At 36.7% G+C, this 16,609-nt stretch overlaps 1 protein-coding gene across 1 annotated transcript in view; it reads right to left on the bottom strand.

Moving 5' to 3' along the window:
* Positions 1–16,058, bottom strand: part of GFRAL (GDNF family receptor alpha like) — a 68,565-nt gene extending 52,507 nt beyond the window's left edge. Inside the window, exons 1-3 of the mRNA XM_045162079.1 lie at positions 15,959–16,058; positions 15,078–15,209; positions 12,118–12,276 (exon numbers count right to left, since the gene is read on the bottom strand). Of these exons, the coding sequence (XP_045018014.1) occupies positions 12,118–12,276; positions 15,078–15,209; positions 15,959–16,058 (391 nt within the window). The remainder of the gene's footprint in view (positions 1–12,117; positions 12,277–15,077; positions 15,210–15,958) is intronic.
* Positions 16,059–16,609: the final 551 nt, after the last annotated feature.

Raw genomic sequence — 16,609 nt, 5'->3', positions numbered from 1 at the left:
CCAGAGTTTTTAGGAATTATAATTATAGAATTGGAGAGGTTGATGACCATTTAATTCTAAAAATCTTTCATTCAGGAAGCATTGGTCAAGTTCCCACTATGTACCAGGTGCCATATTGAAGACAAATTTTCAGTCCCTGTTGTCAAGACTTATATAGGAAATGGAGACATAAAAATGAAATCAAAATAAAATAGAAGTAACAGACATAGGCATAAAGTGATAGGGGAAGACTATGATCAGATTTTTATTTTAAAATGAAAATTCATTTTTTGCTGCTGGCTGTTGATTAAGATATTGGCTTCCATTACAGGTTATTGATTAGGAGATTGATTTCTGCTATGGCATGTGTCTCTTGATTCAACTTGTCCCGACTTGAGCTGTCTGTCCAAGCTCCCTGCCTGCCCATCTATGCACATATATGATGGTACAATCATAAAACAATTCTTTTTACCCCCAAGGGTGTCAGACTTTCCAGACTCTTTGCATTGTTCCATCTGTTCTCATCATACATGGTTTTCATTTCTCTACTGGTTACGTCTCAGCTAAAGAATCACTGTCTCTTCAGGAACCCACCTTCCTATGTTTCAGAGAAGTTCCTTCTTCTGTTCCATATTGAATGAAATCCCAATAAGCAAATTTCTAAGAATCTTATAGCTTTTTTAACAGATACAAAAGTCTAGGCTAGCTAGACTTTCTATGATAGGTTAATAGCTGTGCTTTGGCACTGTTTAGTATGACTGTGCCACTGTTTAAAACATATTCGAGAAACTATCATTAAAATATAAATAAACACTGAATTCACTTATTGTTATGAACTAAATTTTGTTTGCTTCCAAGATTCATAAGTTGAAGCCCTAAATCCTGATATAACTGTATTGGGAGATGGTGTCTCTAGGGAAGTAATTAAGATGAAATGATGTCCTAAATGTAGGGCCCTGATCTGGTAGGATTAGTGTTCTCATAAAAAGAGACATTAGCAAATTTCCTCACTCTTCCCTGGCCACGTGTATACCCCATGGGAATGTCCTGTAAGGACCTGGCAAGAAACCAAGAAATTTGCAAGCCAGAAAGAGAGCTCTCACCAGAAACTGACCCTGCTGGACTTTGATCTGGAACTTCCAGTCTCCAGAATGATGAGGAAACAAATTTCTGTTGTTCAAGCCACCCAAACTCTGGTATTTTACTAGGGCAGCCCAAGTGGACTAATCCACTCAAAATACTAGCAGTTCTTACAAAAACAATTATTTTATCATGGAGAAACAAATTCTATCTTGGATCCATATTATTTTATGTAATACGAGTAATGCACTGTAATAAATTGTTTGCACATTAAATTCTAATTTCATATAGTGCACACATAGGTATATTCACATTTTTTTCTGAAGAATATTTTATTTTATTTTATTTTTTTTTTGCTTTTTATTTTTTTTAAATTTTATTTTATTTTTAAACTTTACATAACTGTATTAGTTTTGCCAAATATCAAAAACTGTAGCTTAATTGCTGAAAAGGAGCTAAAGAGCAGTATGTCATGGGAACACAGAGAAGCATGGGCCCACCAGAACTGCATCTCTGTTGTATGATCATACATATCAAATAAAGCACAGTGTTTATATATACCACATCTTTATCCATTCATCTGTTGATGGACATTTAGCTTTCTTACATGTCCTGGCTATTGTAAATGGTGCTGCAATGAACACTGGAGTGCATGTGTCTTTTTGAACTATGGTTTTCTCAGGGTATATGCCCAGAAGTGGGATTTTTGTCATATGGTAGCTCTATTTTTAGTTTCTTAAGGAGCCTCCATACTGTTCTTCATTGTGATTGTACATATATACAATGGAATATTACTCAGCCATTAAAAAAGATAAAAATTGGGCAATCTGTAGAAATGTGGATGGACTAGAGTCTGTCATGTAGAGTGAAGTAAAATGGAAAGAGAAACATAAATATTGCGTATTAACGCATATATGTGGACTCTAGAAAAATGGTACAGATGAACCCATTTTTCAAGGTAGGAATAGAGACACAGACATAGAGAACAGTTATGTGGACATGGAGCAAAGAGGATAAATGGAGAGATTGGGATTGATGTGTGTGCATTGACATGTGTGAAATAGATGGCTGGCGGGAAGCTGCTACGTAGCTTGGGGAGCTTAGCTTGGTGTTCTGTGGTGACCTAGAGGGATGGGATGGGGTTGATAGGTGCAAGAGAGGTCCAAGAAGGAAGGGAGATACACACACACACACACACACACACACACACACACACACACGTGATTGATTTCATTGTACAGCAGAAACTAACAGACCATTGTAAAGCAACTATACTGTAATTTAAAAACACAGTGTTCCCTCTTCTTGATCCACTAATATTGAAATATATGCAGACTCTGCTATCTTCTCACCCTTCTACTTCTCTAGTCCAAGAAACCATGCATTTCTATGTTGACCTCATCTACTGCCATGATCCCATTTGCCATCCACCAGTGAATGACCTCCTGATTTATACCTGCTGCACAGATCTCATTTCTATGTGTCATGCAAAGCATTTTAGGCTTCAGTTCCATACTGAGAACTGTCTATTTGATATCTCCACTTGGGTATCTAATAAACATTTCATACTTACCACATCCCAGACTGACTCCTGACCTCTCCTCTGTCCCACTCCCAAAGCCTCTTCTTCCTACAGTTGTTCCATGTTAGTCAATGAAAATAATGGCAACCACATCCTTTCTAATTACTCAGGACAAAAGCCTTGGAATAAATATTGATTCTCTTATGTTGTTGCAACCCCATGTGATCCACTCATATCAAGCATACTAAGAATCTGACAGCTGTCCACACTGTTCCAAGACCCATCATCTTTTTGCTGCATCATTATATAAACTTCCTAATCAGTCTTCCTACTTGGGCATTTGCTTCTCTTCAGTCAATTGTCAACACAAAATCCAGAGTTTTTCTCTTAAAGATATACCTCAGACCATGACACTACTCTGGCTCAAACCCCTCAATGGTTTCCTGGATCACTTAGAGTAAGAGCCAAAGATTTTGAAATGACCTACAAAGCCCTTCACCATCCTGCCCCTATTTTATTTCTGGTCTCATCTCCTGCATCTCATCCCCTGCTCTCTCACCTCTACCCCTAGTGTCATCTTTGCTCTTCGTCAAGATCATTCCCAGCTCACCTTGAGCTATTTCTGCTTCCCAAAGTTCTCTTTCCCCAAATACCCACATGACTCATCCCTTGCCTCTTTCTATCTTTACTAAAACATTAATTTCTTCAGAACGACTTCCTGGCCATCTTATTAAAATTAAAAACCACCCACTCAGACTTCCTTTTTCCCCTATCTGTATTATTTTCCTCCTTAGCATTCATACTGTTTATTTTTATTTTTTAATTTAATTTATTTTTTATATTTTATTGGAGTACAGTTAATTTACAATGTTGTATTTGTTTCAGGTGTACAGCAAACTGATTCAGTTATACATTTACACATAGTCATTCTTTTTCAGGTTCTTCTTCCACATAGATTATTACAGAATTTTGGGTAGAGTTTCCTGTGCTACACAGTAGGTCCTTGTTGGTTACTTATTTTATATATAGTAGTGTGTGTTTATGTTAATCCCAAGCTCCTAATTTATGGCCCCATCCCACCATATTTCCCCTTTGGTAGCACTCATTCTGTCATACTATTTAAAATATACCCTCCAAATCTTTTATCTTAATAGGTTCTTACTGATGCTTTTGAACTGTGGTGTTGGAGAAGACTCTTGAGAGTCCCAAGGAGGTCCAACCAGTCCATCCTAAAGGAGATCAGTCCTGGGTGTTCATTGGAAGGACTGATGTTGAAGCTAAAACTCCAATACTGTGGCCATCTGATGGGAAGAGCTGACTCATTTGAAAAGACCCTGATGCTGGGAAAGATTGAGGGCAGGAGGAGAAGGGGACAACAGAGGATGAGATGGTTGGATGGCATCACCGACTTGATGGACATGAGTTTGGGTGGGCTCTGGGAGTTGGTGATGGACAGGGAGGCCTGGCGTGCTACAGTCCATGGGGTTGCAAAGAGTCAGACATGACTGAGCGACTGAACGAAACTGAACTGAACAGCCTACTACTAAGATCCCCGCTTTGGTGATCTTGGTACTCACTTCCGCAACTGCTGGTCTTTGTCCAGCAGTGCCCCATCCAAAGGAAGTTGCCACACCCAGACAGACAGACTTTTCCAGGGGACAGCTCCTATGTAAGGACTAGTCCATTTGAGGGGCTCAAAGAGGCAGCATCTCTAAAGGGCCATTCCAGGGCTAAACTTCTTGTGGAGTCAACTCAGTTTGCTGTGGTCATTGCCTTGCATTTCAATTTGCCCCACCCCCTAATCCTGCTTTTCCCACTTCATCCTAGATTTTGTTCCTGAGCCCCCAGCCTAATACTATTTTGTATGCAAACTTCTGTCTCAATGTCTATTTCCAAAGAAACTAACCGAGACACTCCTCAGTGAAGAGTATAAGGTCCTAGAGAACAATGATTTGTGTGTGTGTGTGTGTGTGTGATTTTTGTTTGCTTTGTTAACTGTTTTTTCCCCAGGTCTTAGAACACAGCCAAGGACATGGTAGGCACCAAAGAAATATCTGTTATATAAATAAATAATCATCCCTTACTATATTATCTATTTCTTTAATTTTTAAATCCCTTAAAAACAGTAAGTTTTTAAAATAAAGGGCAGTGTTATTATTATTGCATTGTTTTTTTTAATCCACCAGACTTAGGACTTAGCACATTTTCAGTGTCTTATAAGTACTTGTTCAATGAATGGATGAATAAAACACATTATTTTAAAACATTTTGGCATTTCCATCTTTCTTCATAATCCCTTTTAGACATAGTCATAGTAATATATATATATTTTTAAAATTTTCACTTTCTGGGAGAAGCACAGGCAGAAATGACAGAGCTGGGACAGAAATTATTCTTTAGTCAGTTGGTACTTGTGATTATATTTAAGATTCTAAAATTCTTCCCTTACATACTGACCTGAAACAATGCCCAGGTTGAGTTCATTTTCATTGTCTTCAATGAAGGATGGAACTGGATTTGTTTGAGCATCCTTTATGCAAATGTCCTCAGACAAGCTTTTCCAAATTTCAGTGCACTCTGCTTTCAAAGGGTCACTGCACTGACAATTCCACAAGATTGTTTCTTGCAGACCTTCTCTCAACACTGCACAGAGGTGGCTTCCATCAAGGGTCTTGCATTGTTCTGATTCCCTCCTGCAGGTTTTCTTGAAACTCTTATACAAAAGAGCACAATGTTCAGATTCCTGGCAGATATGTGCTGCCACGATGCAGTCTCTCTTTTTTTCCGTTGTTAATGATGTCTCTTTCTCATGGAGCCACTCTGTGATGTTTGAGTGTGAAGCCAAATTCGAGGACAGTGCTGATTCTTCTCTATTTTTAAAAATGACTAAAATTAAATAAAGCTCATTTAGTTTAAATTTAAAGAAGCTCATTTAAAACCCTCTTAATGTTTCCTAAAAAGTCCATGAACATATTTTATAAATATTTGACTGTTTTTCAAAAACCACCGAAGACATTATTTCAAGAAAACTATTACAAATGACTTTTATTTTTTAAAAAATTGAAATAAAAATATTGCTTATTTATAGTTTATATAAAAAAGCATAATGGTAATGCTCAATTTCTTTTGCTATTTCATCCTCATGATTTCCTTCTGTCTTTTCATTACATTTGATGATGATTGGTAGAAATCATTGTAACTTACAATGCTTAGGAAAAGCTAAAGTGTTAATCTCTCTGTCCTGTCTGACTCTACATGACCCCATGGACTGTAGCCCTTCAGGCTCCTCTGTCTATGGGGTTTTCCAAGCAAGAATATTCGAGTGGGTTGCCGTTTCCTTCTCCAGGAGATCTCAGCCCAGGGATTGAACCTGGGTCTCCCATATTATAGGCAAATTCTTTACTGTCTGAGCTACCATCCATTATTTCTCTTTGTATAAACTTTGTATATTTCTATTTCCTCCTAGAAATATACCTATACTGAAGTGTTTCTCCACAGTTTTCATTATTTCCCCTTTAAGAAGCCTTTTTTTTAAAGACAGTGTTTTTCCTAATTCTCTTGCCCACTCATGAATTTTTAATTCCACAGATTTATTGTGTATCTATTCAGGGGCAGTATATATATCTGCACTTTATACATGTAAGAAGTTTTCTGCCCACCCCCAAGAACCAATTTCCACCTCTTGAAAGTTATATCCTTCATAGAGAATGTATGTTCTGCTAGAGAATTCCAATAAATCCATAATTATATAAACTTTATAGGAAGAAGATAAAAACCACCTCAGTGTAAGAATCCTTACTTGACCTAAGGTTTCAGTAGTATACCGTCTATCTCTAAAATGTCTCATCTCCCTCTGAGGTCCTTCTTATGTGGACCTCCACAATGAACACTTGCTTGCCCCTACAGTACATAGGGTCACGCCGAGTTGGACACGACTGAAGCAACTTAGCACGCATACATGCATGCAAGTTAAAGATAATATAATCAACTTCATAATATGAAAATGTTTACTTAAAAACCACCAGGACGTTCTTAGAAGCGCTGTTCAGAGTACAGCCTCTTTACTGCATGTGTTTTGAAACACACACTGCAGTAGAGTTTTACACATTTATCAAATAACAACTCACATGAATTGTTGTAATTATTTAAGTGAGATTTCTCTGCTGGAACACAAACCATCTCTCCTACCCCTTTCAGACAGCATATGCAAACTTGCATGGATGGGATATATATGAATTAATGCCATCTGCACATAATTTGTTCCATTATATTGGTAATTATATATTTTGAAATAATTAATCTAGGCTAAATGAAATAATCAGGCTAAATGTCAATTTTACTTTGCTATGTTTTAAGGTAACCAAGAGCAGGGAGTCTCTTAATTGATCTTTATATCCCTCTTCCAGTGCTTAGTATCTACACCTATTAACTGAATAATTAGTATTTTATGAATGAATACATGATTTAGATACTCAAAATATGTTTACAAATTAATTATATATTTATTGATCAGTTGCTAGATGTCAGGCACTGTGTTGAATATTTGTCATATTAAGAAAAAAAAAGAAAAAATATAAAAACTGATTTGCTCAATAACCTTATAATCTATAATAAAGAATAGAAAAGTACATGTCTGTTATATGTTGAGAAATATTTGGGGAATGCAAATGAGGGGGAGAGAGAGAAAGATCATATCCTGATGGAGTGATGATGAAAGAGTTGGTGGAAGATGCTGCAGTTGACATGACAAGATTTCAACTGTCACTTCCTTTTTCAATCTAAGCTGAATTATAAGCAAGCAGCTAATACTCTGTGTAAAGACCACAGTCAGAGCAGGTCTGTCATGAAGTGCATTTGTAAGATCATTCTGGTCTTCTGTGCAGGGTTTCTGTACCCTGCCTTATCAATATTACCACAGAGTAGCATTTATTAAGTATCTATTGTGGAAAAAATGGTTCAAAAATGGGGACTGATTTCAACTTAAGTGCTCTAAATTTGTATGTACCTATATTTTGGTATCTATATTTTGTTGCATCTTGGTCTGATAGAAATGGTTATTGAGATATAAATGAACTAGTCCTACCATCTGGAAACAAAAGTCAACAAATAATTTTAGTATTTTTACATGCTTTTGTTTCAGCCTACTTCAGTCTAAAACTAGAAAAGGCCTATTCATTAGCTAACTAATGTCATTTTATTCTTTATCTTATTTACTTCTCTACATTTACTGTTGATTATTTTCTCTATGTCTTTCTCTGTCATTGGCTTGAAAATTCTTCCTGTGGGGTCTTTTTTCTGTCTTTAAAATCTTCCTTATGATTTCTTCAACTAGGTCATGAAAGTATTATAAAAATACTTATATTCTCACTTCACATCTTTTTCTGACCAGTCTTATCCTCCTGCATGCTTGTATCTGCCTCTTACAAACCACTGACTCACAAATCTTGCTTGTACTCAATGCAAGATGCATGTTTCCAAATGCCAGCCAAATGCCCTATCATCTCTTTTTCTAAACTGTATATTCATCATGTGAAATGTAAAGCAAAGTACTGACATTTCTAACACAAATGTGCCAAAGTGTGCCACCCCCATGCAAACTCTCCAAATATAACTCACCACCGTTGCCTTTCAGCCCTGTCTCCACACAGAGTGATACCCTTGTCCCAAGCCAGCAACTCGTATCACACATTTAATAACATTCCCCGATCCTCATATCTGGTGGTAGCCAATTCCCACTGATTATAAGTCATAAGCATTTCTTAAGCGTCTCTTCTCCATGGAGTCCTCAGCACCAGTGCAGAAGTTTAGACACGCATCACATCTCTCCCAAATTATTCTGTTGGCTCTTCTCCTTGGCCTGTATCTTACCCTGCCTCCATTCCATCCTCTAAACCACCCCCAGTGGAGTTCTGAAAAATACTGATTCCAGATTCTTTTGTTCAAAATGCATTAGTAGTTCCTCAAAAGTCTGATTTCTTTCCAGTATCATCTCCTGACTCCTCTGTTCTATAATCCAGCCTAATCAAGAATGTGTTTCTTCTCAATATCTCCTGCTTCATTCTGTTTCCTCCATCTGGAATATCATTTTATTTCATCTGCCCAAGAAGTCCAATTCACCCTAAAAGGCCCAAGTCTGTCATTTCTTCTTTGAAGGCTTCTGAGACACCATTCAAAAAAAAAAAAAAAAATTCAGATGAAGTTGCTCAGTCGTGTCTGACTCTTTGCAACCCCATGGACTGTAGCCTACCAGGCTCTTCCATCCATGGGATTTTCCAGGCAAAAATACTGGAGTGGATTGCCATTTCCTTTTCCAGGGGATCTTCCCAACCCAGGGATAGAACCCAGGTCCTCTGCATTGCAGGCAGACGCTTTACTGTCTGAGCCACCAGGGAACCGTTATTTCTTCTCTATAACCTCAAGTAAGTATCATCTCATGTTTAGCACATTGTATAGGTGATATTTAGCAATTATCATTTTAATTAAGAATTGACATCATATAAAATATATTTTATAATGCTATTGGAATTAGACATGAATAACAAAGATATCTAAGGAATGCTCAAATATTTCGAAACTAAAAAATGGTATTATGAATAACTTTTGAATCAAAAATGAAGTCAGCAGTAAAATAAGAAACTATTTTGAACTTAATAAAAATGAAAACACATTTTTATTTAATTTAAAATTAGAGGATGTAACTAAAACACCACTTGGAAGGAAATTTATGTAATGAGATGTTTAAATAGGAAAAGAAATCTCAAATCAGTGATATAAGATTTCATCTTAAGAAACCAAGAGTGATGAGTCAAATCAATAATTTCAAGTCACATCAAATGCAACAACAAAATAATGTAGAACAAAACTGAGAGAGAAACTGAGAGTAAAAATAGAGAGAGGGAAATAGAGATAGAGACAAAAAGATGGAGAAAAGGACATGAATTTCTGGTACCTAAACAAGAAAATGGGAGAAGGCAATGGCACCCCACTCCAGTACTCTTGCCTGGAAAATCCCATGGACAGAGGAGCCTGGTAGGCTGCAGCCCATGGGGTTGCTGAGGGTCGGACACGACTGAGCGACTTCACTTTCACTTTTCACTTTCATGCATTGGAGAAGGAAATGGCAACCCACTCCAGTGTTCTTGCCTGGAGAATCCCAGGGACGGGGGATCCTGGTGGGCTGCCATCTATGGGGTCGCACAGGGTCGGACACGACTGAAGCAACTTAGCAGCAGCAGCAAACAAGAAAATGACATCATATCCTTCTAGATGTTTAAAGGACAATTTGGGAATATTAAGAACAACTTAGAGAGACAGAAACTACAATAAAGAGTAAAATGCAAACAAAAATAAAAACTCAACAGAAATCCAACAAATATCTTTCAAATTAAATTATTTAAAAGAAAAAAAAATGATAGGAATTACACAACTTGCTTTCAAGACATCTCATGAAACTGCAATAAATTAGACTGTGGAGCATTGGCAAAAGTATAGAAATACATACATCATTGGGACAGATTGGAAAAACTGGGAGGACAGCCACCAGTATACAGCCCAGTGATCTTTTGAGAAAACTGAAACTATCTTCAACAAATGTGATGGAACAATTAGATATCCATATGGCAATAGAACACATCTGAGTGTTAACTTGCATCACTTATAAAAATTGACTAAAAAAGTATCATACACCTAAAATAGAAAACCTAAGCCACATAATTTTGAAGCCACATAATATATTTCTTTGGCACATAAGCACATGAAAATATGGTCAACATTATTATTATTTAAGTGTAAATTAAAATCCAGGTGTGATACCATTAACATGTTTTGAAATGTCACAAAAAAAAAAAAAAAAAGCAAAACACAGAAATCAAGTCCTGGCCTGAATGTGGAGCAACCAGAACTTTCATACATTTATGGTTACTTCAAATTTGAAATATAGTGTGAAAGTTTCTTATAAAGTTAAACATACGCTTTATTATATGACCCAATAATTTTTTACTGAGGAGAAATAACATATTTGTGCAAATATTGTGGGTGAGTATTTACAGCAGGTTTATAATCTCTACAAATCTGGAAACAATGCCAGTGACTTTCAGTGGCGAATGGATAATCAATTCAAGGAATAACCATACAATGGGATACTCCTCAAAAAAGAGGACAATTTTTTGGTGAATCACAAATGGATAATTTTAAATAAAAGAAAACTGGCTCAAATGCCTACATGTTATATAATTTCATTTATATGAAATTTTGGAAAAGGCAAAATGATGGAACAGGAAACTGTCTAGTAAGTTTACTATGAAAAATTGGAGAGGTTGGGCTATGTGACCATTTAAGACAGATGAGAGATAAACCTCTCTCTTATAAAGTGGGGGAAGGGTGATTCTGAAAAAGAAAAGGTGAGAATTCTCTGATAACAGGTGCATTCCTAACCACTTCTTGGGGAGTGTACATAGAGACATTGAGGATCTAGAAGCTGATGACTTTCGGATTACTGGATCCCACGCATCCCTTGGAAAATCTGCACATACTCTCAAGACATGAGCCGACTATTTTGAATACTACTACTTCACCATATGACATATTTCACCACATGACACCAGGACTTCCCTGATGGCTCACATGGTAAAGCCTCTGCCTACAATGCGGGAGACCCAGGTTCCATCCCTCGGTCGGGAAGGTTCGCTGCAGAAGGAAGTGGCAACCCACTCCAGTATTCTTGCCTGGAAAATCCCATGGACAGAGGAGCGTGGTAGGCAAAGAGTCGGACATGACTGAGCAACTTCACTTTACTTCACTATCAGGCCGACACCTGGAGTATGTAGTAAATAAATGCATATTAAATAATTAAATGTGCCTATGCAAAGGCACAGAGAAGGCAATGGCACCCCACTCCAGTGCTCTTGCCTGGAAAATCCCATGGATGGAGGAGCCTGGTGGGCTGCAGTCCATGGGGTCGCGAAGAGTCAGACACGATTGAGCGACTTCACTTTCACTTTTCACTTTCATGCATTGGAGAAGGAAATGGCAACCCACTCCAGTGTTCTTGCCTGGAGAATCCCAGGGATGCGGGAGCCTGGTGGGCTGCCGTCTGGGGTCGCACAGAGTTGGACACGACTGAAGCGACTTTGCAGCAGCATGCAAAGGCAAGCACAATGCTAGGTAAGTGGTTACACTTTGATCTTTCTCAAGAGGTCTTGTTTCCTTTACCAAGAAAAATGGTACCTTATTTATCTTTTATCATTTAAGTCTTGTACAAAGCCATAATGAGCCTTACAAATAAAGGTACTGAATGAGTGAATCTATCATTCTAATAAATTATTATTCAATGAAGCTTGAAATTGTGGGTAGTGATTATAGAAATATGTCATATACTTACTGAGACCTACACTTGACAGAACCTTAAATTACATGAAGAACTGATCAAATCACCAGATTAAAAACAAAAGAATTCATCAAACTACATAGCTGTGGTTCTTTTTGGCATTGTACTTTCTTTTGTGTGACTGTAAGCATTTCATATAACAATGTATTACCTGATTCGTTGATGCATTTTTTCCCAAGCAATTTGTTAAAAGTGCAGTAAAGGTCATCAGAGCAGAGACAATCTTTAAATTGTAAATTGCTTTCCACTAAGGACTGGATACTTAGGTCACAGCTGGATGAATTCTTCATCTGGCAGGTGTTGCCTGGATTTCACAGTCAAACATATAACATTCTAGATGTTAATCTGAATAAAAGTTTTGAGTCCTCCTACCCAAACTATGTTAAACCTTTGGGTAGCACCTCCTACCCAAAGCTTTTAATATCTTGATTTTAGTAATTCATTATTAGAGTGAAATTATCTGGGGTTACTTACAGCATGTTCATGTAATTGACTTTTCAAGCAAAAACAAAACAAAACAAAAATATTCCTACTGTTTTCACCCCCAGTATTTTCTTTCTAAAATAGACTAAAACTTCCTGTATTTTAAAAGAACTTTGTCCTCACATAGAATGTCAATTTGTGCTCTTTAATAATAATTATGGCTGCCTTTAAAATGAAGCAACCAGAATACTCTCTAATTTTAGCTATTTTGTCTGTTTAGCAATTTTATTAGCTATTTGATCTTAATCTGCTATTTTATTTTATATGCCATTCCAAGATTATAGTAAGAGACATCCAAGTGGCTTTAAATTTATCATATAAAAAGACATGGTCCTGACACTTAGAAAGCACTCAGTAAATATTATTGCATCTTTTGTAATTACCAACATTTCATACTCTGCTTTAATATAGAAAGCCTTATTCATCTACCTAACTATTTTCTTTTATTCATTATTCCTGAATAAAACTTTTTGAGTACATTGATTTGTATATTTGAGAATATTTCTATTTAAGCTTCATGCATGGTATAATTATGCAAGTCTTACCATTCACTATAAATTTGTATATTTATTCAAATTTGTATTTGTATATTTATACAAATTTGCTATTTGTATACTAAATTCAATAAATGTGTTATAATTTATGATACAATGAATGCAATAGTTTAAGTTACCTTATAAAATATACCAAGGAGCTTCATTATCAAAACAAATAATGGGATTTTTTTGTCAGTGTCCTTTATTATCATCTTAAAATTATTGTGCTATTAGAGAAAATTTGCCTTTGAAATTCTTTTCTTGAACTGTAATGAGAATGTTACTTTTGAACTGTGGTGTTGGAGAAGACTCTTGAGAGTCCCTTGGACTGCAAGGAGATCCAACCAGTCAATCCTAAAGGAAATCAGTCCTGAATATTCATTGGAAGAACTGATGTTGAAGCTGAAACTCCAATACTTTGCCTACCTGATGCGAAGAGCTGACTCATTTGAAAAGACCCTGGTGCTGGGAAAGATTGAAGGCAGGAGGAGAAGGGGACGACAGAGGATGAGATGGTTGGATGGCATCACCGACTCAATGGACATGGGTTTGAGCAAGCTCTGGGAGTTGGCGATGGACAGGGAAGCCTGGTGTGCTGCCGTCCATGGGGTCACAAAGAGTCAGACATGACTGAGCAACTGAGCTGCCTGAATGAGAATGTTGAATAGAGATAGATAACTTTCTCTGGCATTTGAGCATCGCATGCACCCTGTTCAAGCACATGGAAGAGAAGAAATCTCACTCCTTATCTATAGCCTATGTAATTCCTTGAGATCTTGTGGCTGGACAGGAGCTCTGATAGTGGAGATTGTAAATTTTTACATTGGCAGAACTATAGATTGTTGCCTCTTAATCCAACACACTTCACTTTACATCTTCGGAAGGTAGACAGAGCACAGGCAGATAGACAAGGGTCCTAAGCAGTACAAAATTTATTCTTCTATGAAGTGGCTGGAGAAATAAAGTGAGCCATGAAAGAATATAGTTTTTATTTTTCATGTTGGATTTCTCTTATTGAATATGCCAAAAATTTATTGGTTTTTTATGGTATTATCACACTCATTATACAAGTTGATAAAACTTGTCATGTTAGAAAAAACTTTTTTTGAAATGTTCTATCCTAATAGTATTGGGATATTAACCCCTACCTAATCTCTTTATCTACTTTTAGTGAATGGAGTCTTACAATAATGCTCTCATTCAACATATATTCAGCTACTTGACATAGATAGGATTTTTTTTCCTTTGAAACAAATGACAGTGATTTTTTAATCTTCACATTCTCTAACCCCTTGGGCCTCCCTTCACATGTTTGGAAAGTAGGACAAATTAAAAATAAAAATATATTTTAACTTGCTCTTGACACAGTTGAAATGGAAGATAGTATATATGTTGAAAGAATATAAAACCCATGTTGCAGCTGCTGCTGCTAAGTCACTTCAGTCGTGCCTGACTCTGTGTGACCCCACGGATGGCAGCCCACCAGGCTCAAAACTCATGTTACATACATGCAAATAGTGTGTTTGATTTTCACAAACATCATAGTGACATATAAACAAAAAATTTTATTTGAAAAAATATTGTCATGTTTATGAGAGGCATGTGTATAACTGTAGCATCATACATTGTGACGTAAGTAAAAGAATAATCTGAAACCTTGCAAAGAGTTGCCTGCAGTGTCAGGGCATTAAGGTTCTTGAGTAATGGTGGTCCAGTGGTTAAGAATTTGCCTGCCAGTGCTGGGGACACAGGTCCCCGGTCTGAGAAGAGTCCACATGCCACGAGCAACCAAGTCTGTGTGCCAAAACCACTGAAGCCCATTTGCCTAGAGCCCATGCTCTACAGCAAGAAAATACCTGTGTGCAGCAATAAAGACCCAGCACAGCCAAAAATAGCTAATTTTAAAAAAGAATACTCTTAAGTATCTAAATTCACTAATAAGTAAGTGAAAGTGAATCACTTGAATACCAAGTTTAAGTAAGGTGTTTAGAGAAAACTTAGTTTCTAAGACAGTGCAAAAAAATGACCAATTCCTATTTTTTATCTCAGTAAATAGAAGGTATTTGAGTGCATTTTAAACAAGTTGTTTTACCTGACACATTGCAGGCATCTTCCATTATTCTCCAGGCATGTTTACAATCATCGGCATCACTTAGGCAGAGCTCTCTTAGATACGTGCAATCTGTGGTTTGGGAAGCGGACTTGTTCAAGCATAGCCCCACAGCTTGAATAACAACAATAAGAGAACAACAGAAATAGCAATATGACAACATGGTAGTTATTTACTTCAAGCCTAAGTTATTAATGATCAAGACCAGAATTTTGACAATGGAAATGTGATTAAGTCATTAAAAAAACAAGAATGAATCTTAACCTCCCCTCCAGCTATCGATTTGTTTCTTTTATATAAGATTCTTAAACAAAGCGTATGTATTTGCCCTCTTTTTTTTATTTCTGCCTATTTATTTCTCAATTTATAATTTATTGTTATGACTATTGCTCCATTGAAACTGTTCTGAAAAATGCACCCAAATAATCTCCATAACGTGAACTTAATAGTTTAAAGACTTCATCTTGCCTGCTTTTATTGTTGGGAATTTTGTTGTCACTTTGTTCTTGAAACGTTTTTCTTTTGGCCACCCTCCCTTCTAATCCTCTTGATACTTCTTCATTTGATATTTTCTGCTCATGGCTTTCTTCCCAGAATCCTCTTACTTTTCTGTTCAAGTGTATTTGTAGCTTAGGTTCTGTCCTCAGACTTTTCTCATTCTCATTTTACATACTCTTTGTGGACAACTCCATGTACTTATGGTTTTAACTAAAATCTCGAGATTGATGATTCTCAGATACCTAATGCAATCTTGTTATTTTTCAATATTTTAGTTACAGATGCTGTTTTCTCCACCTAAATGTTCTAGACACACTTCCATATAATATTATCATCAATATTGTCCTCCTCATCTGTTGGACCACCTGTTTCATCAGCAATTCCACCATCCACAATGGCACCCATACTAGGAAGCTTGGGTTCACGATAGGTTCCTTTTCTAGCCTCAATTTCACTCTCCCACATCCACTCTTGCATAGATCATTGATTCTCATCTTGCGAATTGACCAGCTCATCAGATAGTCAGTCTGCCTTCATCTTATTCAGGTAAATTCTTTACACCCCTTACTCTGCCTTATGCACCATTCCAGTCCAGTCATTTCTCTACCTCATCCTTTGAATGGTTCCTCATAGCATGACTCTCATATTCTTCATCATGTGTAATCTAGATGTCCTCGAGCATTTATAGCTTCTCAAATGTTCCATGCTGCCTTGTATGTCTGAGCATTTACTGTGTGGTCACTACCAGACACTGCGAGTGGCTGGAGAAATAAAGTGAGCCATGAAAGAATATAGTTTTTATTTTTCACTTTGGATTTCTCTTACCGAATATGCCAAAAAATTATTGGGTTTTAATGGTATTACCACACTCATTATACAAGTTGATAAAACTTGCCATATTAAAAACTTTTTTTTTTAAATATTCTGTCATAATAGTATTAGGATAATATCCCCTACATAATCATTTTATCTACTTTTTGTTTTATCTACTATCTGTTTTCTTTTTATTCTGGACT

This window comes from Bubalus bubalis, chromosome 2, assembly GCF_019923935.1.
Source record: "Bubalus bubalis isolate 160015118507 breed Murrah chromosome 2, NDDB_SH_1, whole genome shotgun sequence".
NCBI lineage: Eukaryota > Metazoa > Chordata > Mammalia > Artiodactyla > Bovidae > Bubalus > Bubalus bubalis.
The sequence above is the reverse complement of the archived record's forward strand: the minus strand, read 5'-3'. Positions and strand labels throughout refer to the sequence as shown.